General features: G+C 38.0%; 1 protein-coding gene across 1 annotated transcript in view; it reads right to left on the reverse strand.

Moving 5' to 3' along the window:
- dock10 (dedicator of cytokinesis 10) overlaps positions 1-25186 on the reverse strand; it is a 320275-nt gene that overhangs the window by 106730 nt on the left and 188359 nt on the right. The window contains exons 10-16 of the mRNA XM_059651053.1: positions 21194-21277; positions 11978-12133; positions 9835-10068; positions 4942-5064; positions 4568-4650; positions 1559-1681; positions 1373-1452 (exon numbers count right to left, since the gene is read on the reverse strand). Coding sequence (XP_059507036.1) covers positions 1373-1452; positions 1559-1681; positions 4568-4650; positions 4942-5064; positions 9835-10068; positions 11978-12133; positions 21194-21277 — 883 coding nt within the window. The remainder of the gene's footprint in view (positions 1-1372; positions 1453-1558; positions 1682-4567; positions 4651-4941; positions 5065-9834; positions 10069-11977; positions 12134-21193; positions 21278-25186) is intronic.

Below are 25186 nucleotides of genomic sequence, written 5' to 3' on the forward strand. Positions count from 1 at the left end.
TGCAGTGGGGGGAGGGGATGAACTGGGCTGGTTTAGGGATGCAGTGGGGGAAGGGGAGATTTCTGCGGCCACTTTGAAGGTTCAGTGGAATCTCCATGATATTATAAAGCAGATGTTAGAAAATGGTGATTACTTTGAGTGCTCACATTTTGGGCCTTTAACAGAAACAGAGCAATACATCACTACATCTCATGAATTATAAGGTTAATTATAATTAAATGAGGTTTGTCACCCTCAAAAGCAATTTGGGATTAACAATAAGTAATGGCATCTCTAGCAATGCTCAGAGTCAAAGAACAAGTTTTAAAAATCATGAAGTTATGTTTAAAAATGATTTATGGGAGTAATAGTAAGTACACGTAATAACAATTTAAATGCAACCATTCTTGAACTGAGATACTGACATGTCAGGGGGGAGGGGAAGTGTAGAGAATTGATGTCTTGCGTGAGGCTTTATACACAGGGATAGATAATGGAGGACTTATTGTAAAAGCTTTTCGAATGTGGAGAAATGGATCCATTTAAATTTTATGCAATAAGAATGAAGAATAAGAGAAATCCATGGGATTCAACAAAATAGATGTCAATTCGCAATTTTCTTTGATTAGTTATGGTGGCAAATTAATTCCCATGGCAGTGTTACAGTGGATTCTTTCAACTCCCTGGGGGAGGATTTGCCATTGTTAAACTCATCTTTAATATTTTCTGAAAATGTTTTTTTGTAGTTAAATTATCCAAATAGCCTTTCCAAAGAAGTTTTCCATCAGCAAGGCGCTCAGGCATTCTTTTAGAAATCTGTTTGATTGTCGCTCCTTTGAAGATTGAGTGGAACAAATGCCCCAAGTGTCTATATCTGGTGGCCTGTAAATGGCTGTCACATGGCTTTTTCATGCCAAAGTAAGGTATGTTTCCCAGACTGGAATTTTGCATGCAAGAAGCCCTCAACATTGGTTGATTAATTGTGAGGAAGATGTTAAGCACATCTTTTCAGGAAATGAAAGAAAATTGACAACCTAGTTACCCAATAGATCCACTGCACGCCTCCAGCTGGTGTTTGGAGAGCCGTGCTGATAGATGCTTGTCCTTTGGCCAAAAACTATCTTGCCATGGAATTGGTGGGCAAAAAGGAATTTAATTTGTTTTCTTTCTACTTCCAAATTTGCACATTATATTATTTTTGAGTCGGAACATCTTCTTAACTTATTGGTGTGTGACCATAACTCTAGAGGTAGATATCTTTTTCTATTTGTATTGGAGATGATATATATGAAGTGTTTCATGAAGTATTGATTGAACCATGTTATAGTTGAATTTCAAAAGCGCAAAGTTAAATATGACTCTAAAACGACAATAAACAAAATAAATCTCATACTTGGATGCTCAATGGGAACAGATTCCACCGAGATATCAAGACTGCCTGGAATGGTCTGTACTTTGGTCATTTTATCTGCTCTACAAGCATGAAAAATAAAGTATCCAATTAGGTCAAAAACTAAATGTAGTTATTTAGCCCATGAAGCATTCTAATAGTCAAATTACAGGCAAATGGCACTGATACCTTTTGAACTCCATTATTAATTTTAGTAAGTCCTCAGTAGAAATCTTACTGCTCTCTTGCCTGAAGAGAGCAGAGAACTGAGAGTCTCGATCTATTGTTCCCTGATTGTCTTTGAATACTGACCTAAAAAGAACGACATAACAAAGCAAGGATTATAGTAAATCATTTGAACGAAGGTAATATGGACTCCAATCTGCTGCAGCAGGGCAAAGGTTACTCAAAGGTGAGCTGAAAGAAGCACAGTGACGGGAAAGTGCCATTTGACATGCGAAACACAGGAAAATTAACAGAATATATTCTTATCAAAATCCATGTTCAAATGCAGCAAGCCCTGGACAATATCTTGATTTGAGCTGGCCATTGGCAAGTAAAATTCAAGCCACACAGATGCCAGGCACCAACTATCTCCAATGAGAGCCATCTTGTTCCATCCAACCATCACATCTTGACGTTTAATGGCATGAACACCACTGAATCCGATCAAAATCCTGATGGCTACCATTGATGAGAAATTGAATGAGACCTGCCATATAAATACTGTGGCTGCACGAGCAGGTCAGAGGCTAGGGATCCTACAGAAAATAACTCACCTCCTGGCTCCCCAGAATCAGTCCACCATCTACAAGACACAAGTCAGGAGTGTGATGGAATACTATCCACTTTCCTAGATAAGAGTAATCCCAACAATGGCTAAGTAGCTTGATACCATCTGGGACAAAGCAGCCCACTTGAATGACACCACATCCACAATCAGTCACTTTCATCACCATAGATGTTCGGAAGCTACAAGTGTACCATCTATAAGATGCACAGCAGAAATTCAACAAAGTTCTCTAGATAGCACCTTACAAACCCACAACTACCACCAGCTGGAAGGACAAGGGCAGCAGATACACAGAGTCACAGAGTCATACAGCACAGAAACCATCTCTTTGGCTGAACTTATCCATGTCAACCAAGTTTCCTGAACTGAAATAGTCCCATTTGTCTGTGTTTGGCCCATAGCTCTCTAAACCTCTCCTATCCATGTACCTGTCCAAATGTCTTTTAAATGTTGCAATTGTACTTGTCTTTACCACTTCCGCTGGCAGTTTGTTCCATATATGTATCACTCTTTATGTGAAAAGATTGCCCCTCAGGTCACATTTAAATATTTTGCCTCTCACCTTAAACCTAAGCCCTCTAAGTTTTGGGATAACAAGGTGTAGAGCTGGATGAACACAGCAGGCCAAGCAGCATCTGAGGAGCAAGAAAGCTGATGTTTCAGGCCTGGACCCTTCTTCAGCAATGGTTTCTACCCCATCTAGTTTTGGATTCCTTTGCCCTGGGAAAATACTTTGGTTATTCACCTTAGCTATGCCCCTCATGATTTAATAACCCTTATTAAGGTCACCTCTCACCCTCCTACACTCCAGGGAAAAAAGCCCCAACCTCTCCTCATAATTCAAATCCACCTGTAAATATTTTTTGCACCCTTTCCAGCTTAAAAATATCCTTCCTACAGCAGGGCAACTAGAATTGCACACAGTGCTCCAGATGTGGCCTTACTAGTGTCTTGTATAGTGGTAACAAGAAATCTCACACCCTGCACTCAATGCTCCGATTAAAAAAGGCAAGCATACCAGATGCCTTCTTCATCACCCTGTCTAGCTGAGACACCACTTTCAAGGAACTATATCCCTGCACCCCTAGGCATCTCTGTTTGACAACACTGTCCAGAGTCTTACCATTAATTATAGGAGCACCAGCACCTGCAAGTTTGCCTCTAAATCACTCACCATTCTGACATGAAAAAATATTACCACGCCTCAGTGTGACTGGGTCAAAATCATGGAAACCCCCTCCCTAAAGGCATTATGGGTCTACTTGCAAATGGACTGCAGTGAATCAAAAAGGCAGTTTACCTCCATCTTTGCACGGGAAATCAGGGATGAGCATTAAATGGTGCTCACATCCCATGAATGAAGAAATAAAAAACTTAAGATTTGGGAACTGAACACAGAGAGGCCTAAGGCGGAGTGAATAAAAAGAGGTGAAATCAATCCTAAATCAAGTACAGGAAGAGAAATAAAAAGAGGAAAAGAAACCTCTCTTCTACGAGAGAAATAAAACAGACAGAAAAGACTACAGGAAATGTAAAAAAAAGTACTTTAGACGTTTAAAATGTACCTGAAGAATTTAAAATCTGAAGGTTTGTGAACTCGCACTTGTAATAGTTAATTTTCAGTGCAAGAAAGGTTGATTATGTGTCATTTTCAGTTAATGCTTCATTAAAAAGACTATGGTGAGTTTCATAGGTAATGAGTGGGCAAGTATAGAAACTTCCTAAAGAAAATGGGAAGGTTATGGGTGAGATCCACACTCATGATGGTCACAATGGAGGAATATTACTCAGGCAACAACCTTGGGCATTCGTGTTTCATCATTCAGCTCTTCCTCACCTAGTTGAGCTTTCTATCAAAACACCCAACCTCCTTTCCTCATCCCTATGTGCCTCACATTTCCTCCCCTCACTTATCTGGTCCTGGAGTCCAGGTCCTAGAATCTTGGGACAATGTACAGTCACATTCTGACCACTGTTGTCACTGGCACTGTTGGGACAACAGAGCTGTGTTGGCTAGTAGCACTCCTGCTGCTGAAAATCTGCCCAAATGAAAGGGAAAAACCCTGTCTGCAGCCAACTGACAGTCCTCATAAAATCTTTCAGTTGCTGTGCTGAGACCAGTGGGGCCCTATAGACAGTGCCTCTGTGTCCTTCCAGTAGATCCTAGGTGATGCATTCTGCCCAGCTTTAAACAAAGAGAATGAGAGTGCACATTTCTTAACTGAAGCATTGTGTAAGAGCATTATACCTTTGGTGTCCAAAGAACATTGTGCTACTTAAATTGCGTGGCCAAAAGAAAGCAATTGTTTTAAAATGCTCATAAAACACCAACACGTATGCAAACAAATGGCTAACGAGCAATCACTCAACCAGGTATTCATTAGCATATATCAACATATACATACCTCACTGCCCAAGCAAATGGCATCCGGTACTTGGCTAATTTATTGCAAAACTGTTTGTTGGTCTTTAGAATCTTCTGTGCAGTCTTGACAAGGAACAATTAAAAATAATCACAAAAACTTGTAATGAAATATAACTAAAGCATTTGATTTTATTGGCATCATTAGAATTAAACAGCTTATTATTTAACATTTTCCTTAGGCTTTGCCGTAGATCCACTCATTTAGGAAATGAAACTATTTTTAGGTCATGACATGAAATTAACAGGTATGCCAAAACAGTTTGATTGCTTATTGCTCCAATCATTAATGGACTATTGCATAATGTAAAAGAATATCTCGCAAGAAATGAACACAGTACAGCAATAAACAGGTACCTTGCTGGAATCCGAGCTCTTAATGTAGGGTTCAGCACAACTGGAAATATTTCCCATTAATACTTTTTCTATTCTTGCCACCAGCACAATGTCCATATGTGGGTTTGATACGGAGAAAATAGCCTACATGCAAAGTATCATTTGTAAATTTACACATTGATTTAAAGATACAAACATAACAGCTATCAATCAAACTTTCGCCATTGGTTCATGACACATCTCAAATCTTACATTGCTATGATCAGAAATAAGTAAGCTTGTTAGTCTTGGACAGTTCGGCAAACAAAGAAAAGAAACTTTCTAGGAAATGGTACAACAAAATTATGTGCATTTGTATAGCATCTTTAACACAACTCTTCAGTTCCTAACAGACCAATAAAAACTGCATTTATAACGCTGTTCAAGTTGGCAAGATACTGCAAGCAGTTCACAAAAATTTACAGTAATCCAGAGAACGAAATATTTGGAGGGATTTCTTAACATTTGAACCAATAGTAGGTTTTAAAAACAATTTTAAAGGAAAGGGAGGTAGAAATATTTAAGGTCTAAATTGCCAATAGAGAGCCATCGAGACAGAGTTTAGGACTGGGGCAAATGTAAGGAGCCAGAAATTCCAGCAGATAAGTCATACAGAGAGATGAGATGATGGGTAGATTTGAACAGCATGGTGAAAATTTTACAGAGTGCTACAAAAATAGAAAAAAATGTTATCGAATGGTTGAATTCTTTCTTCAAGTAACAGGGGACACGCTTTACTCTGCGATCCATGTTGGAAGATACATTTTCTAGCCACCTTCCCTAATTCAACATAAATTGCTTCAGAGTCTAGGTCAGCAGCCAATCAAGATAAGAATTCAAATTCAAGATTTGGAATGGGATCATACCAGACATGAGAAGAAGAAGCTCATGTTTTATTTAAAATGGATTTAACTCAAAATTCAAATTCAGCAATACAGCTATAATGTTTGTCGACAATTTGTACTTCCTTGAAATAGAAAAACAGCAAGACAGAACATTTGAACCCATGACAATAATTCTGACAGGCCAGACATTTACTGCCAGATTTTTGTCTGTTTCCATGGGCAACCAACATAGGAAAATATCTTGGCAGATGCAGCATTCAAAGATGACAGCACAATCTGCCAAGGTTTACACATGCTCAAAAGATCAGTTAAGCTCTCCTTCATCAAGCATCATAATATGTACGTTGGAAGAAATTCTTCTGCCACATGTCATTTCCAATAACAGTTAGAGTTTTTGTATAATTTCACGACGAAAAGCTCTCACTAGCCAAAGATTTCTTGTGCATACAGACATTCAACACTTGTGTTTTTTTTCCAGCTCTGAGGAGTAAAAATCAGCTCTTCCTTGTAATACCTGGCAAAGTGTATCACATGGTTGAGTAATTATCAAATTATTCCCATGTACTTTAATATACATTAGAACAGGATAACATAAGTCACACAATAACAAGCCCTTATGCCATTGAAGTAACACTGTTTGCCTCTGATGAATAAAAACAGCAAATAATAAATGAAAAATGCATCACTGACGTGTACATTAAATGAATCACAGACTTCTCTGACAATTGCCCTGAAGAAGATTCACAATTGCACTTCTTTGCTTCAATGTTACAGAAATCTGCATACCCTCCATCAGAAGTCATCTATCATTGTCTATGTTTGCATATCACCATAAAAATACCCGAGAGGTGTTAGAATTCAATTATATTTTTACATCAAAATATTTTTAATGTACCAGAAATCATTTTTATAATATGTTTTTTGATGAATGCAAGAAAAAACAATTACAAATAGCTTAAAACCCTCAGGAGTCAATTTCAGCATCTAAAAAATAGAAATTCAGGAAAGGGAATCCATCCTAATTTGGAGCTGGTACACCTGCTGATCTATTAATAACTGCACTTGGCAATCAAAGCGTCTGTCTGCTTCAGCCTGGATGACCCTTTAAATATGCAAATCTGAAATGTGTGATGTCCAGGAAACCCTCTTTGTATTTGTAGGATAGACTGATCAGAGGATGTGCTGTAATCATTTAGGGCAGTATTCCTGTGGCTGTAGCCTGCAGAGATCCCAAAAAATTAAGTTTTAAATTACTATTGTGCAGCTAAAAGAGAAGCTGATGTTAAGGAAATTGATTTTGACAAGTAAAAACATTAAGACCTCCAATGTGTATTTTATGCCCATTCTGAAGTTGAATTTTATCCCCATAGTGTCTTCTATTATTTGTACTTAAACAAAAGATGACAGTACTGGAAAGTATTCTCACATGCATAATGTGAAAATCAGGTGACAACCAAATTTAGACCACAATTATATTAAAATCCTCAATTCCAGGCCCAGCGCAAGCACATCATTAAGACTGTATGTGAGTGAGGTGAATAGCAATGTCAATTTAATTTGGAACCTTCAACTTGTTTAGCTAATTTCCCATTTTGTGAATTAGATAAATAATTAAATAACATGACATGAGTGCCCTGCAGCATTACATCTACAGAGTAATCATTGAATGTACGAGAAGCTTGGACAGTTGCATACAATCCTACATATCCCAGGCCTTAAAAAAAAAGGGTTGCTAATGAGATGGAAGATATCGGTTCAGTTAGTTTGGAAAGTAGTAAATCTAACCTGTCTATACAAGCACGAACAGTGGAGAAGCAAAGGAAATTATAGGCCAGCAACTTGACATCTGTCATGGGGAAGGGACCAGATTGGACTATGAAGGAGGTTACACCTGGCTAATTGGTTTAACCAAATCACGTTTAACCAATTCATGGGAGTTCCTTGAAAGAGTAGCATACATTATGTAGACGAACTACACTTATAATTACAGAAGGCATTTGGCAAGGGGTAACATAAAACATTATGCAAAGTATGAACTCCTGGAGTAATTGCTAATATGGATTGAAGGTTGGGTGACTGTCAGAAAACAGACAGGAGGCATAAATGTGTCCTTTTCTAATTCATTGGATAAGTCAAGTCGAGCCTCACTGAGGTCTGTTTTGGGGTCTCAGCTTTTTACAATTTATGTCGACAACACAAATTAAGGGAGTGAAGGCACTGTAGCTAGATTTGTAGCTATTTGTAATAACAATGTAGCTAAAGATTTGTAGTATGAATGAATGTTGTGAAGAGGACATAAGAAGGTGGAGATGGATAAAGATAGGTTGAGTGAGTGCTCAAAATGTGAAGCTATTCACTTCTGCAGGAAGAATAAGAAAGCGGAGTATTGTTTCATATGGAGAACACTTCAGAATTCTGAGTGGCTGAGGAATTCAGAAGGTTCAGTAGGAGTCTAAAATTTGGTAGACAGTCACAGCAAGTAATTAATAAGATTATTAGAATGTTGTCTCATATTATGAGAAGAGTTGAACATAAAGTAAGGCGCCGTGCTTCAGTTCTATAGGGCAATAGCAGTATAGGTGAAACCACATTTTATAGAATGAGTATAATTTTGGTTGTTGTTTAAGGAAGGACATACATGGCATTGGAGGTGGCTGAGAGGATGTTGACTGGGTTGATACCTAGAATCCGCTGGCTGCCTTTCAAGGAAAGGTTGGACAGAATGGATTTATTTTCACTGGAGCTTAGAAGAATGAGGGTGACTTAATTGAAGAATACAAGATCCTGAATGGTCTTGATACCATGAATTGTTTCCTTTTATGGCTAGGTCAGAAATGGGGTCACAGTTTAAAAATTAGTGTTCATACTTTTTAGGACAGAAATAAGGAAAATTATTTTCTCTAAAGATTGTGTGACTTTGAAACTCTTTACCACAGAAAGTAGTGTGAGACAAAGACATTGAATATTTTGAAATGTGGTCGTAGATTTTTGTTAGGCAAGGGAATCAATCTCAGATTCAAGTTTCACATTTGCATCTGGTGTAGGCGAGAATGTAGAACTTGGAGCAAACAAACACAAGCCTGAAGATTTTGGAGCAAACAGATCAATCATGACCTTACTGAATAGTGGAGCAGATTTGAGGGATTGAATAGCCTACTTCTGTGACTAATTCATATGGCTTCCACAATTTTCTGCATTGTGCTTAGGTAGAGAAAAAGGAAGGTTGAATTGGGATCGTAAGCATTTCCACTTTTAATTCAGAAGCATTGGCAATCCTAAATCAGATAAAGCATTAGTCAATCTCAATATTATTTTTTTACACAGCCTCACAATGTGAGTATAATTTTATAATATCAATCAAACACATGGTACCTCCACAACAAATGAATCTGTTTTGATACTCAATTTCCATTATCCCTAATTTCTCCTGAGCTCTGAATTTGAAGATGCAGAAGTATATTTTTGAAAATTTTTAGACAACATTACCTGAAGTTTCAATTTTATTTATTCACATGACACTTCATATACTACCAAAGCCAAAATCTTTGGCATAGGAACTCTTATTTCAGCCGACAGTAAATTCAGAGCATGTCATGTCGACACACAGGCTCTTTGTAATGTGCAAACGTTGGAACATAATAGAACATAGAACATAGAACATAGAACAGTACAGCACAGAACAGGCCCTTCAGCCCACAATGTTGTGCCGACCATTGATCCTCATGTATGCACCCTCAAATTTCTGTGACCATATACATGTCCAGCAGTCTCTTAAATGACCCCAATGACCTTGCTTCCACAACTGCTGCTGGCAACACATTCCATGCTGTCACAACTCTCTGCGTAAAGAATGCATCAATTTAAGCTGTGAACAATGCTTATATATATGGAAGTTTTTAAGGCAATGACACTTAAGTAGACCTTAATTCTAAGGTAGTTTCAGTTGGCTTACAACATTCAGCTCCTGAATCAATTCATAAACAATCTAGTAAAATTCAGCAATTAAAGAAAATGAAACACATTTTAATACCTTTTTAGGGTACTGCAACCACCCCTCCGGGATCTTTTTTAATTGAGGTTCCCCTGATTTGTCTTCCTCAGATGTTTTCACAGGAGAATTTTTCCCTCCATTTTCTCTCACTGACACTGTACCAGCAATCAGCTGCCTGACATTGTCATGATTTAAATCCACATGAAAATCTGCAGATATTTTTCTATTTTCTCGAACATCAAACAGGGCAAGACTGATGAAGAATGGCTCAATCTACACAAAATATAAACAAAATTAAAAGTTTCTGATTATAATATATGAAGCATGAAATATATAATTGAAAGTCAAAAACAATCAAGAAAGGCTTTGCTGTGTTTTTGGTTCTTGTCTTTTTTTATCTTCTTTTCGTGCTGGCATCTTGTCACACAGAATCTTTGCTAGGAAATAGTTCCACAGTTGTCAACTTATACAGTTCAAGATTGGATTTTTTTTTTGTTGTGGCACCACCAAGACCAGATAATTAAAGTCTTGTGAGGAACATCAGAGCATACAGTAACCCCGTCTGCATCTGCACCCCCAAGCATGGAATTTCAGCAGTGGTCATTGAGGTAAAGAACAGGAACTATGGCCAACTATATGGATGACAACTTTAAAACCGTCAGAGTAGTGTACAAACACAATTAATTACTTATGACAAATTACTAATTTTATGAATGTTTTTGTTTTAAAAGCTTTTGCTTCCACACTATTTTCAATTGTTATCCTACACTTGGTTCTACATACATAAATTTGCGAATATGAGTTGTGTAAATGTGACAAGAAATGGACGTATGAGTTGCATTTTCCTTGTTAGCCTTAAACGCACCGATTCTGGCTGCAGAGACATTTTAAAATCAGTCCTAAACCTAATTGCTGGATCATTTCTAGGTCCCAACCCCACACTGCAACTGTGATGTTAACAATATACTGTTCTGAAATATAAATGCCCTAATCAGACAAGAGATAAATGCAGTTTCCAGTGGCACATAGTGCTGCCAGGAGCCACCTGCAATGTGCTAGTGGCAAAGGCAAAACACCAGCAATAACATCACTGCTTTGCCAAAGAGCGCAGGTAGCATTTCAGACGGCTAGTAGGAAACAAGATTAGGGAAGGAGTTATGTGGCCAAATAAGCAATAATGAACACAGTGTGGCACAACATTCTCTAGGTCTGATAAGTCTCAATGCAGAAACGAATCTTTCACTTTACCCTACTTTGGGCCTGACAGACGTGCACCATCACGCACCAGACAATTCAGGTTAGCCTAAAATATATTTGAAAATTGCTCTGTCAGCCTCTGTGGTCCATTAACATGCTTAAGGACCTTATTTGGAGGCAGGCAGTGTCCCCATTTCTCACCCTCTGCCAATTTAAAAGACAGAATGAGTGCTGGAGCATTCAGCATCCAGAGAGCCTGTGGTCCCAGATGCGATTTTTATATCTTGCTCACACCCAATCCCAACCTTAACAGTAAGTGAAAATTCAACCCCTCCATATCTGTCCAGCTTGTGAAGTGATTCCAGAAAGATCAAGAACTGAACCTTGGAATGACTCAGTAAGATATTAGATAGCATATTTATCCAGTCGGTCATCAGAGGAGATAAACGACTAACAACTGCTTATGATATTTTTCGGTATAGGTTTTACAGAATTAAATCTTTCTGCCTGGAAATATCTGCTAGAATATGATTTGTGAAAATGTACTTACAGGATACAGTGATATGCAGGTGCCAATGTTGGACTGGAATGGACAAGGTCAGAAGTCACACAACATCAGGCTATAGTCCAAAAAGTTTATTTGAAATCACCTGACGTGGGAACAGCACTCCAAAAGCTTGTGATTTCAGATAGATCTGTTGGACTATAACCTGGTGTTGTATGACTAAATGATACAGAATAGATTTTAAAAGGAACAGAAATTTAGAATAAAAAACTTCTTTTTTTGAATGACAGAAAACTAATTTGATAAAAATTAGTTGAATTCAGTAATAATGGAGATTTTGCTGAAAAATGGTATAAAATATGTTGAAAATTAGGTATATGTAAAAATAATTACTAGTACATCATATGTAATTTCATGTATATATCCAACAATCAAGTTCTCCACAACAAAATGATCATTAAAAATGGAATAGATGCTTACATTGGTTGGATGATCACCCTCTATATCACTGACACAAGCCTGAAGATTTAAGGCAAGAGATCTGCACACAACCATAATTCGCTTGCCCAGCTTCTGATCAGATGGTTTCATTTGCAATTCATTGAGTGAAATGTCTGATTTCTGCGTTTTGAGGATCTGTAAAGGGATAGTATGTAAACAGTATGTAGAGATTTCCTTCTCCTCTAAAAATGAAAGAGGATGCATTAGAACTTGCATATTTGTAGAAATTATACCGTTATTGTACTGACCTCCATTAAAAAAAGGTGTTACCAGAACAACAAATATTTAAATAATTAATTGAAATGAATAAAGGAAAGAAAAAAGCAGACAGTTTATATATTCTCCTTTCAGTTCAACAGTCCAAATTCAAATTCATCACAGGCTGATATAATACAAGTCTCCTTTCTTTTGAAGGCAATGATCCAATACGAAATTAAATCATCACATTTAACATCGCCACCAGTAACTTAATAACATCCAGGCAATGAGAAACAAAAAGAATAATTATGTTGCCTCATTATTTTTCAAGGAAACTAATAACATGGGCACAACCTTGAACACAGAGTATTAAAAGATGTACTTAAAGACATTTAAGCTAAAAGGGTTCATAGAAAATTAATAAGCTAATCAAACGTTGGTAGGTTAGAATCCCTGTTTCGGATGGATTGCATTTTCACATATTCAGGGAAGGTAGAGATGCCAAAGCCACTGTATTATGTACACACCAGTAGTAGAGAAGATAAATACATAATTGCTTAAAATTGAAGTTGAAAATATATTTTTAAAAAATAAAGTCAAAAATCATCTGTACAAATAGAAAAAGAAAAGACACATTTGAACAACTATATTCAATTATTTGAATAAGAAGCAGCCAATCTTTGGATTTTCAAAAGGCTTTTGAACTAGATTTATGACTAAGATTAGAGCACAGAAAACGAGTTAGCCCAAAAACAACGCCAAAGAGTAGAGTTACAAATCACTAAATAAACAGAAAATGCCAAAAATACTCAGCAGGTTAAGAAGCACCTTTGGAGAAACAGAGTTGAAGTTACATACTTGCAGAGATTATAATGTTAGTGTGCCGACCACTGTTAGAAAAAGGTATTACCAGAACAACTGTTCTTTAAATAATTCATTGAATTGAATAAAGGCAAGCAAAAAGCAGGGAGTTTATATATTCTTCTTTCAGTTCAACAGTCCAAATTCAAATTCATCATAGGCTGATATTATGTAAGAATCTCCCCAGGCCTTCAGTAGTAGAGTCAATGGTAAAAAAAATTACAAAACTAGTGCAAGACAGAAAAAAAAACCTGATTTTCAACATCAAGAAAAAATGGCTAATTTTTCTCTTAAGGTTAAATAGCTGGATGAGAATCTTCACACTAAGAAGTAAGTATCTTATTTCCACATATTTGCATCTCGTTATTAGCTAATCTCAACCCATTTATAGACAACTTGTGATTTTCTCATGTACTAGTGAGAAACTAGATGGTGCCTTAAGGCCATAAGATATAGGAACAGAATTAGGCTATTCAGCCCATTGAGTCTATTCCACCACACAATCATGGCTGATACTTGTCTCAATCCCGTTCTCCTACCTTCTCCATGTAACCCCTTGATCCCCTCACGAATCAAGAATATATCTGTGTCTGTCTTAAATATACACAATAGCTTGATCCTCACACCCTTCTGTGGTAATGAGTTCCACAGATTCACCACCTTCTGGCTGAAGAAATTCCTCCACACCCCATTTGTAAAGGGACATCACTTCTCTCTAAGGATGCGCCCTCAGGTCCTAGTCTCTCCTACTAGGAGAGAAACCCACTCCATGTCCACTCTGTCTAGACCTTTCTGTATTCTGTAAGTTACAATAAGATTCCCCCGCATCCTTCCAAACTTCATTGAGCACAGAGTTCTCAAAGACTCCTGATAATGATAAGCCCTCCATTCTCGAGATCATTCCTGTAAACTTCCTCTGGAACATCTACAATACCAGCACATCCTTTCTTAAATATAGGGCCCAAGCCAGCTCACAATATTCCAAATGCAGTCTGACCAGAGCCTTACAGGGCCTCAGTAGCACATCTCTGCTTTTGTATTCTAGCCCCCTTGAAATGAGTGCTAACAATGCATCTGCCTTCCTAAATGCCAAATAAACCTACATATTAACCGTAAGATAATCCTGAACTAGGGCTCCCAAGTTGCTTTGAGCTTCATATTTCCAAAACCTTTCCACACTTGAAACTAGTCTATGCCTCTATTCTTCCTACCAAAATGCATGAGCTCACACTCTCTCACATTGTATTGAATCTGTCACATCTTCGCCCACCCTCCTAGCCTGTCCAAGTCATTCTGCAGCTCACCCAGTTCCTCAACACTACCTGTTCCTCCACTTACCTTTGAGTCATCTGCAAACTTAGCAGCATTACCCTCACCTCCTTCATCCAGATCATTAATGTATAACATGAATAGTTGTAGTTCCAAAACTCAACCCTGCAGATCACCACTAGTCACCAGCTGCCTTCCTGTAAAGGACCCGTTTGTCCCCACTCTCTGCTTTTTGCCAATCAGCCAATCCTTTATCCATGCCAGTACCTTGCCTGACCACCGTGTGCCCTCATCTTATTTAGCAGTCTCCTATTCACTGCCTTGTCAGAGGCCTTCTAGAAATCCAAACAAATCACATCCACTGGCTCTCCTTTGTGTAACTTGCTCATTACCTTCTCAAAGAATTCTAACAGATTCACCAGACATGACTTTCCCTTGATGAGGGCATGCTGACTCAACCTTGTTTTAGCAAGTACTTTCAAGTATTCTGCAATGTCATCCTTAACATTGATTCTGAAATCTAACCAATGACTGAGATTAGGCTAACTGGTGTATAATTTCCTTGTCTTCTGCCTCCCTCCTTTTTTAAACACGGGCGTTACATTGGTCATTTTCCAGTTCTCTGGGACCCTCCCAGACTCCAGTGATTCCTGAAAGATCACCTCCAATGCCTCTATAACATCCTCAGCGATCTCCTTCAGATGCTGGGGTGTGGTGCGTCCAGTCCGAATGATTTATCCATTTTCAGACCTTTCAGCTTTCCCAGCAGCACCTTACTCTTTAATGATGCTGATTGAGAGAGATGAAATGAATGGAAGTACTGTCAGTGGTGGTGCAGGGGCAGCTGAGGTGGTGAGGTGTCCCTGGTATGTGTGTATAAAAAGCAGTGGGCAAAAAGGTAAGTTGTTTCGGAAGGTGAGGTGGGTGTGGGCCATTGATTGGAGATTCTATGTGAAATGCTAAGAGTTACAGATTATTAGTCTTGATGATGTTATTGTGCAGTGACAGAGTTACAGTGAGTGTGAGGAGGCAGGCAGAAAGTGTCAGCACGCACCTTAATAGAGCACAGATCATTAACCTTATTGTGCTGTTGCTGAACATTTCTCTTGGTCTGTGAAACAACACAGACCCCAGCCGCTGTCTAGGTCTGGGCTGGCAGCGATAGTACTGTGACTGGTTTGATGGTCCATGGGGAAAAAGACTCACCAACATCCTCACAGGTACATTTTCTAGTGCTGTTGGGAGGAATTTAAACTAATTTGGCAGAGGGAGCGATTCAGCATATCAATGAAACAGAGACATATATTACTGCAAAGGAAGCAAGTCACAGTGAGTTCAGCTATGTTGAGTGTTAAGAGAGTAAGGCATGTCTGGATGGTCTTTACTGTAACACAAGGAGTGTAGTAGGTAAGAGTGATGAGTTAATGGTAGGAATTGACACATGGAAGTATAATATTGTTGGTTGAGGGAAGAGGTGGACTGGCAACTCAGCAATCCAGGGTATAAGCTTTTTAGGTGAGACAGAGGACGGTGTAAAAAGACTAGCGGTATAGCACTATTAATTAAGGAGTTAATTACTGCAATAATGAGTGATGATATCTGGGAAGTGTCCTCAACCAAGGCTCTGTAGATAGAGCTTAGGAATGTTAAGAGAGCAGCCATTTTACTGGGGCTGTGTTCTCGGCCATCAAAGAGTCATTGGGAAGTAGAGGAGTAAATATGTAGACAGTTTACAGAGGTATGTAAAAGTAATAATTAGGTAAATATATTAGGGGATTTCAACTTTCCCAACATAATTGGGATAGTCACAGAATTAAGGGTTTAGAGGGGGTTGAATTCTTGAAATGTACCTAGGGGAGATTTTGTGTCAATAAGTAGTAGACCCAACAATGGATGGCACAGTGCTGGATCTAGTTCTGGGGAAAGAAGCCAGACAAGTGTTCAATGTGGCAGTAGGAAACATCTTAGCGATTGCAACCATAACATGATATGGTTCATATTTATTCTGGACAAGGAAAAAGATCGCTTTGGATTGGGGAAGACACATTTTATTAAAATAAGGCAGGATCAGTCCATAGTTAACTGGGAACAGCTCCTTTCTGATAAGTGTATAGTGGAGCATTGTGAAGCATTCAAAAAGGAGCTGGGGAGAGTAGAGTTCCAACATTGGACCTTTAGACGAAAACGTAGGAACAATAAGTTCAGAGAACCCTGGATGGCGAGGATAATTCCAGACTGAATAGGAAGTAGAACAGGGCTTTTAGTAAGTCCAAAGGGTGCAACTCAACTGCGGCCCTAGAGGAATATAAGAAGTGCAGGAGAGAATTTAAGAAACTAATGCAAACAGGGGGCATGAAAAAGCACTTGCAAACAGGATAGGGGGAATTCTAAGATATTTTATAAACACATTAAAGGGAACAGGTTAACCAGGGAAGGAGAAGGACCCATTAGGGACGAAGGGGATAACTTGTGAGTGAAGCCGCAGGATGTTGGAAGAGTGTTGAATGAATACTTCTCTTCAGTCTTCACTCTGGAAAAGGATAATCTAGGTATGGAATTCAGGAAAAAGGGCTTTGAGGAACTTGCACGGTTTGACATAAGAAATTGGAAAATATTGAAAGCTCTGTTGGGCTTAAAAATAGACAAATCCCTGGGTTAGATGAATTACAGTCCAAACTGCAATGGGAGGTGAGGCAGGAAATTGCAAAAGCTCCCACAAAAATTTTTAATTCACTCATGTTTCTGTGATGGCAGCTGTCACCAAGCTATGGTAGCAGAGGCAAGAAACTTTACAGCCTTTAAAAAACGTTTGAATGGGCACTTCAAACATCATAACATTCAAGGATATGTGACAAATGCAAGAAGTTGGGATTAGTGCACTTTTAGTGGTAATTATTGTCTGCCAACTCGATGGGCTGAAGGGCCTTTTCTGCACTCTCTAAAACTACAATTCTCTTCACCGTGCTGTCCACTAGCTCAACCAGGTCTTTTTTGTTTTTGCAGTGGGCTACCTATTTCCTTTCCCGCCAGGTCTCATTTACAAAGACAGTGGTGCAGCAGGTTATGTTGGGCAGTTCCTGGCTTGGAGCATTTGAAGAGATGCACAGCGATGGTCAACATACGGTGCCCATGGCATAAACAGTGTAAGGTCCTGGCAGCAGCAAGAAATTCAACCTCTGTTGCTACCTGGTTGAAGGAAAAGGGCATGGTGGAGCCCGGATGCATAACTAATAACAGTTAGCATGGAACACAGAGGGATACTCTCCATAAAACTCTGAAAATAGCCATTAGCTTAACAAATGGGAATATTCAACCTGATGTTTCAGATGAATGATAAGCATTTATCTGATGAAGGGTTATCACTGACCTGAATTTTGTCAATGGGTTCAACTGGCTCATTAATGACCTTAATTGACTATCTATACCACTGCCAGGCAGAAATTCCCTTCTGTTCTCTGACTTAACTGGGAAAGTATTCTGCTGCTGGGAGACTGATGGGTATGCTCTCTATAGTATCCAATGTGACAGTCTGCACAAAAATCCAATGCTGCATCTCTGTTCCTCTCCAATGCTGGCTGGCTTACTGAACATTTTCAGACTCTATTTCAGACTTCCTCCGTCTGCAGTTTTTATTTGTTTTTGAACCAGTCATTAAGGATAACCACTCTGACTGGCAAAAGATAGGAATGGTGTTCCCCAAAGAAAGGTGCTTCAACTACCATCATGCACATTTTACATGCAAAATTCTGACCTAGAAATCAGAATTACAACTTCAAAACTTGCAGAAAATCGCAAATTTAGGTCATGGTAAATAACTGAGAGAGACTGCCAGAAAAAACAAGAAAACATGACTAAATGTGCGGAATTGGTATGTAGCTGAAATGTGAATTTTAATATGGATGAGTGCAAAGTTATATATTTTGACAGGAGGAATAAGGGATTCACATATTGCACAGATAATAGGAGTTTAGGTGATTTTGAACAGCAAAGTAGTCAGATTGAGAGTTAATTTCTAGAGAAATAAAATTGAAAAGTATGGAAAATGTACTAAATTTGTCTTAAACCATATTGGAGGACAGAGTACAGTTCTGGTCTTCATACAATAAAAAGTGTTTAGAAGCATTGGTGAAGATAAAAAAAATGGTTTGCAAATACAATGATAGTATGAACTGCCGAAGCAGGAGAACCTGAGATAACACGATGTGAAGCTGGATGAAGACAACAGGTCAAGCAGCATCAGAGGAGCAGAAACGTTTGACGATTCAGGTCAAGAACCTTCTTCAGAAAAAGGTCTGCTGTGTTCATCCAGCTTCACACCGTGTTATCTCATTTTGCAAATACAATACCAGACTCAAGGCACACACTTCTCAAGAAAGGGCGACCAAAATGGAGGCTATTTCTCAAGAGAGGAAAATTCCAAGTTTTAACCTGTTTGAGGTCTTTAAGATGACAAAATTGTTTAAAAAGATAAACCAACAGATCAAGTTTCCATTTGTGCGAGAAATCACAACAAGAGGTTGCCATTCTTAAATGGGCATTGCTAAATTCTGTACAGAATTCATGAGAAATTTCTTTTTCTAATATGCAACAAAAACGTGAAACTTATCAACACACTATGGTTAAGTCAAATAGTATTGATGTATTAAAGAAGAAACTAAATGAACACATGAGGGAGAAAAAAATTAAAGGATATGCTGATCAGATTCAATTAATAAGCATGGAAAGTAACACATACAGTGTAAGTGGCAGCACAGACAAGTTGGACAGATCGGCCTTTTTATGTACCCTTCGTAATTCTGTATCATTCACAGTTTTGCATTTCACACACAGATTGGAGTGTTAAAAGAAAATTCATTCTAGGCAGTAGATGGTGCTCTCCTGAGGCTGAAAGTTAATTGATGTTGTTCATTTAAGAGACAACTTTCAAAAATATTAGGAACAAAAACAAAGTTGCTGGAAAAGCTCAGCAAATCTGGTAATATCTATGGAGGAGAAAACAGAGTTAACATTTCGGGTCCAGTGACTCTTCCTCAGAACTGATGGTGGCTAGGAAAGTATCAGTTGATATGCAGAAAATAAGGAGGTGGGTGGTGTGGGGAGTAAACGATAGGATAGAGCTCAAAGAGAGAGAAAGACAGTTGGACAGACAAAGGAGTTTCTAATGATATTAATTAGTGCTCGAAAAAAAAAATCCAACCCTGCACTCTAATGAGAATAAAAATTCACTGAAATTTGTCCTCTTGAAAAGGGGGATAATGCTACCAATCCATTACTATAAAGGAAGCCCAAATAGCATATTAAATAATAATACAATTAGCAATACTAATTCAGTTCCTTCATATTGTTGGCTACAATGCATTTGTCATCAGCATTATATTTAAAAATATATAATAAATGAGACACAAGAAAATAGAAGAAAGAAGGATGATAATTTTTTAAAAGGAAATTTTTAAAAGTTGGTCTTCAGGGCAAAAGCTGTATTTATGGTATATTTTATGTTTCACATGTACATAAAACAATCAAGTAGTGTAGTATAGGTTGAAATGGACCATGGACAATGGTGACACATTCATGCAAACATTTTGCGCATCTGGTCTTGGTTTCCTGTTGGTAGCCAATGCAAATACATGTGAGGAAGTGGCCAATTAAAGAAACAATTAAATGGAGCCTGAATTAAAGAAAGAAACTTGAAGGTGAGACTTTCAAGGTTAAAAAAACGTAGTGTGTCTCAGTGTAATTGATACATACATGAAGATCAAAAGATAGCAAAACAAAGATGCAATGAGCAAATGAGCAAGGATAATCAAATGACGGACAAGAAAACAGGGTCAAACAGTATTTGAGGGGAAAGAAAGAGAGAGCCCAGAGTACATATGCCCATGAAGAAAAATACTTTAATTGGAAGTTCAAGGTGAAATAACATGGTCACAAGTTTCACTTCTTAACTTCCTCCCAAAAAATCGTGAAAGCCTTCTTCCAAATGACTAAATCTCATGCTTCAGTCTTGACAGCAGCTTCAGAAAACTACTCCATTACAAAAACACCAAACAACAATGATCACATCTTAACCCGATACATATTACAGAGTAGCAATTTAGATCTGTTTCTACATTTTAAAATATATAAACTAGATGGTTTACATATTGAACACTGGCTGGTGTATTTCCCATCATCATGTTTAGCGTTTAAACAATATATTTATTAAAATGAAACATTAATAATAAACATTACTTTACAGACTGCAATAACTTTGTCATTGTGTTTTCCTAATACTATTGCCCACAATAATACAAGAATGTCTAATATATAAACAAGTATTCTTAATTGGAATGAAAAAGAATGTTAGAGTTTATTCAAAATGATTAATTATGGTCAATGTTGTCCTTTGATTTTGGTATATTACACAAACTTTTAAAACTATTCTTTGCTTTACATTGATTTTGTTTCCTATACCCTACTAAGGATCATTGCAGAAAATAAATAAATTCCAACATCTCAGCTCTACTACTCTTGAATTAAGTGACCTTTAAGATTTATCCAGGCTAAATTGTCTACTGAATGTTTTCCTTTTTGTAGATACGGCCAGAAACTAGAATCCTAATACGTTGGAAAACACGATGGCAAAGTTTGGAATTCAAACTGACTTGACTACCATTTCATTACATATTTACCAAAACTAATTGCAGTAACTCATTGACTAATTCAACAGAAATACAGTCGGTGCTTACAAAAAAGTTGCTTGGCTGCCCCCTAACTTGGAAAACTGAGATTGACACAGTCAGATTTGCTGCATAATTTCCAGGGTTTCAAACAAATTATATTATGAATTGAGATCAAACTGCAGCACTAAAAATATTAATTACTCACTGGTATATCAGGGTCAAGGGAAAACAGATTCAATCGCTCTTCATTTCTGGACATCTTAATAGTCTCTTCTGTTTCTGCAATGTACTGTATACAATAAAAGTGAGAGGAAAAGGTAACAGTCAGTACATTTTATTTGTAAATCAACAAAGGTTTCTTCTAAAGGAATTGAAAGGTCGAGATTGCTACATTAAATGTTACTTGAATATTGGTTGGACCATACTTGGAATAATATGCATAGTCCTGGTCAGTATATTATGAAAAGACACAGATATTGAAGTGGGGTGAAGTTTCCACACTTTTCACAGAGAACAACACTAGAGGTCATTAATATAAAATAGCAAGGAAGTCCATGCACACACTAGATAATGACCATCGCTAGCAAGAAGGAATTTCATCATCAACCCTTGACATTAAAGGCATTACCATTGCTGAATCCTTCAAATAGCAACAACATCCAGGGGGTTATCAAACGCAGAGAATTACCTCAAATCGGCTGCAAGAGCCAGTCATACATCTCCTTCTGGAATGTGCTTTTGCAAATGAGGTCTGAGGAGTGATGCAGTTTTTTTTGTCGATGCTCATCCCAAGCACCTCAGTGACACAGGACTCTGTGCTCTACAGTCTATTGCCCAGGGGCATATACCAAGACAACCATCGACAGTGTCTGGAGGACCATCAACTTGGTGAATGATGCTCTTTGGTTTGCTCAAAACTTGTTGGTCTTCCAAAGCAAGAAGTTGACTTTGACCGCGTGTTGCAGACTGGCACATGCCAAGGTCCAGGGCTATGGGCTGATGGGCACATTAAAGCTTGGGCAGCTGCCACCAAGACACAATAGAGAAAGGCCACTGTCTGAGGTCTTCCTGCTCAAATTAAATGGTGGTTCGCTCAGTTATCAGATCTTCCTGGTGCCTCAAATACATGTAAATGGACTCTTGTATAAGTAACAAAAGCCTTTGGTTTGTTTGTTGAATAGTCAAAATCCAATTTTTTTTTGTTTCTGCATATGCTACTGTACAGAACTGAAGTGCTCTGTGCATGTATATAAATACATTTTTGTGAATTAGGTATATTTTTGAAATGAGAAAAATTCACCCAAAATTTAAATACTGTTGTTATAGGAGTAGAGGCTGAGTGTTCTGCAATGAGTAATTCACGTCCTGACTATTCTAAAGGCTGTTCACTATCTACAAGATACATATCAGGAATGTGAGTGTCTCCACTCTCTGAAGGTGTGTAGATCCATCAAAACTCAAGAACTTTGACACTATCTAGAAAAGATCTTTCCATGCACTACCTTAAATATTTGCTTAGTCCATTAATGCATGACAGCAGCAACTGCATGTAACATCAACAAATTATGCTGTAGCTATTTTGCAAGACACCTTTAACAGAACTTTTCAAACACAGGGCCTCTGGCACGTCTAAGGGGAAAAGCAGCAGCAGGTAACAGGACCACCTGAAAGTTCACCTCCAACCCTCACACTATCTGACTTTGAACCATTGTGCTGTTACTGGTTCAAAAATTTGGCACTCCCTTCCAGACAACATGATGGATATACTGATAAGAAATGAACTGCAGTTCTTCAAGAAGGCCGCTTACCTCACCTTTTCAAAGGGCAATTAGGAACAGTTATAAAAAAAATTGAATGTTAAGGTGGCTTGGGAAGATGTTGTGGAACGTTACATGTGAGCCCAGATTGTGTCCTACATTGGCCAAATTTTTAAACTGCTGTTAAGCAACTTGGCACAGTTGCAAAGCTTTACTTGAGATCTGCTCTGCTCCACGGATGGGATGGAGCCCAGGAATATTCAGAACCTTTGTTGGCCCCCTAAAATATTTTTGGAGAAAGACTTTGAATGTTCTGGATCCAAATTTTGCCCAAACATTTGCTTATTTTCTAAATTTTTTTTCCTTGGGTTGATGTTTTAATTAATTAACATATTGCCATAAACCAATTTTCTAATTAAATAGCACTATTTAACTTGATGACTGTTAAAAAGATTCTGCATTGATATTAATTCTTGGTGTAGCTCAGGGTAGTAACTTAAAGCAATATGTAAATGCTTGTTACAAAAAGTACAATTTTGATGGTCTATAATTGTCTTGCTCAACACCTATAAGTATCTTGATTTTAAATTATTGAAAATGATTTTAAAAGCCTATGCAGAACATTTACCATTATACTGGCATATAATAGTTAGTTGCTTAGAAAATTTAAGACGCATGTTCAAGAGTTCCCAAAATACACTTAATTTTTGGAACCTCAACTAAAGCTTGCAAAAAAGCATGATTAATAGTCAGTCTCAATGTGTTCATGTTAATCGTGATGAGGGGGTGTTTTGGCCATTTTTGAGGTGCATCCTGATTCTGGGAAAGGTTTTGTAAGTTACTGCAAAAGATTGCACAAAGATAGGTAAAGGGACAGGTGGCATTGAGGAGGTGGGGAGGCTGCAGAAGGATTTGGACAGCTTAGGAGAGTGGGCAAAGAAGTGGCAGATGGAGTACAACTTGGAGAAGTGTGAGGTCATGTACTTTGGTAAGAAGAAGAGAAGCATGGACTATTTTCTAAATGGGGAGAAAATTCAGAAGAATACAAAGAGACTTAGGAATTCTCGTTGAGGATTCTCTCAAGGTAAATTTGCAGTTTGAGTTGGCAGTTAGGATGGCAAATGCAACTTTGGCATTTATTTTGAGAGAACTTGAATATAAAAGCAGGGATGTACTTCTGAGGCTCTAAAAGTCTCCGGTAAGGCCACATTTAGACTAATGTGTAGTTTTGGGCCTCATATCTCAGGAAGGAAGTCCTGGCCTTGGAGCAGGTTCAGAGGAGGTTCACAAGAATGGTCCCAGGAAAGAAAAGCTTAATATGTGAGGAATGTTTGAGGACTCTGGGTCTATACTACATGGAGCTTAGAAAGATGAGAGGGGATCTAATTGAAACTTACAGAATGTTGAATGGTCCAGTAAAGTGGATGTTGGCAAGTTTTACCATTGGTAGGAGAGACTAGGACCAGAGGGCACAGCCTTAGAATAAATGGAAGACCTTTTAGATTGGAGATAAGGGGAAACTTTTTCAGCCAGAGAGTGGTGAATCGATGAAATTCACTGACACAGAAGACTGTCGAGCTCAAGTCATTGAGTATATTTAAGATAGAGATAGATAGGTTCATGATTTTCAAGGGGATCAAGGGTTACGGGGAGAAAGCAGGAGAATGTGGTAGAGAAACTTATCAGCCTTGACTGAATGGACAGAGTTGACTCAATGGGCTGAATGGCCTAATTTCTGCTCCTTTGTCTTATGGTCTTATCGTCTTAAAGTCAAGTTGCATTGAATATAACTGTGAATAAAATTCTGGCACCTCTGAACTTCTTGTGGACTCAGTTCCTAACAGAGAAGAAGGTGTCCATGTAAATTACTGACCACGTAAACCTAAAAGATATTTATTTTGATGCCATAAATTGGCCAATAAATGCTCAAATTCTGACAAGGCAAGATAGAGCTCACTATCCAATGGGATAATAATGATCCAAAATTAAAGCTCATCACTATATCGTGCCTAACATATTCATTATATAAAGAGGTCATCTTTAAGACTCTTTGTGGAATTAATTATGTTAACTGTAATAGCATACATGACAAAAAAAAATTCCATCTATAACACATACAGCTTTGGAGCACTAATAAAAATCTTATTCTTAAAAATAAATCATCCAAATTTGCATGGCTGGATTTGAATTCTGGGCCCATGAATGGCTGTTAAAAATATACAGCTGGTGCCCAGTTTTGTCAAAGGACTTTAAAGGACGCACCTAGTTCTGATTGCAAAAAATTGCATCTGCAAATCTCAATTCGGTAACCAGCTCCAATTCAACGTATTTTTCTCTGCACTAAAGTAATCATTATTTTTGTGTGTAAAATGTTCAGTTTTTATTATTTGATTCTTGCCTATTAGTGGATTTAGTGTGATTTGTCAATTCAGTAATTGGAG

This window comes from Stegostoma tigrinum, chromosome 14 (genome assembly GCF_030684315.1).
Source record: "Stegostoma tigrinum isolate sSteTig4 chromosome 14, sSteTig4.hap1, whole genome shotgun sequence".
In the NCBI taxonomy this organism is placed as follows: domain Eukaryota; kingdom Metazoa; phylum Chordata; class Chondrichthyes; order Orectolobiformes; family Stegostomatidae; genus Stegostoma; species Stegostoma tigrinum.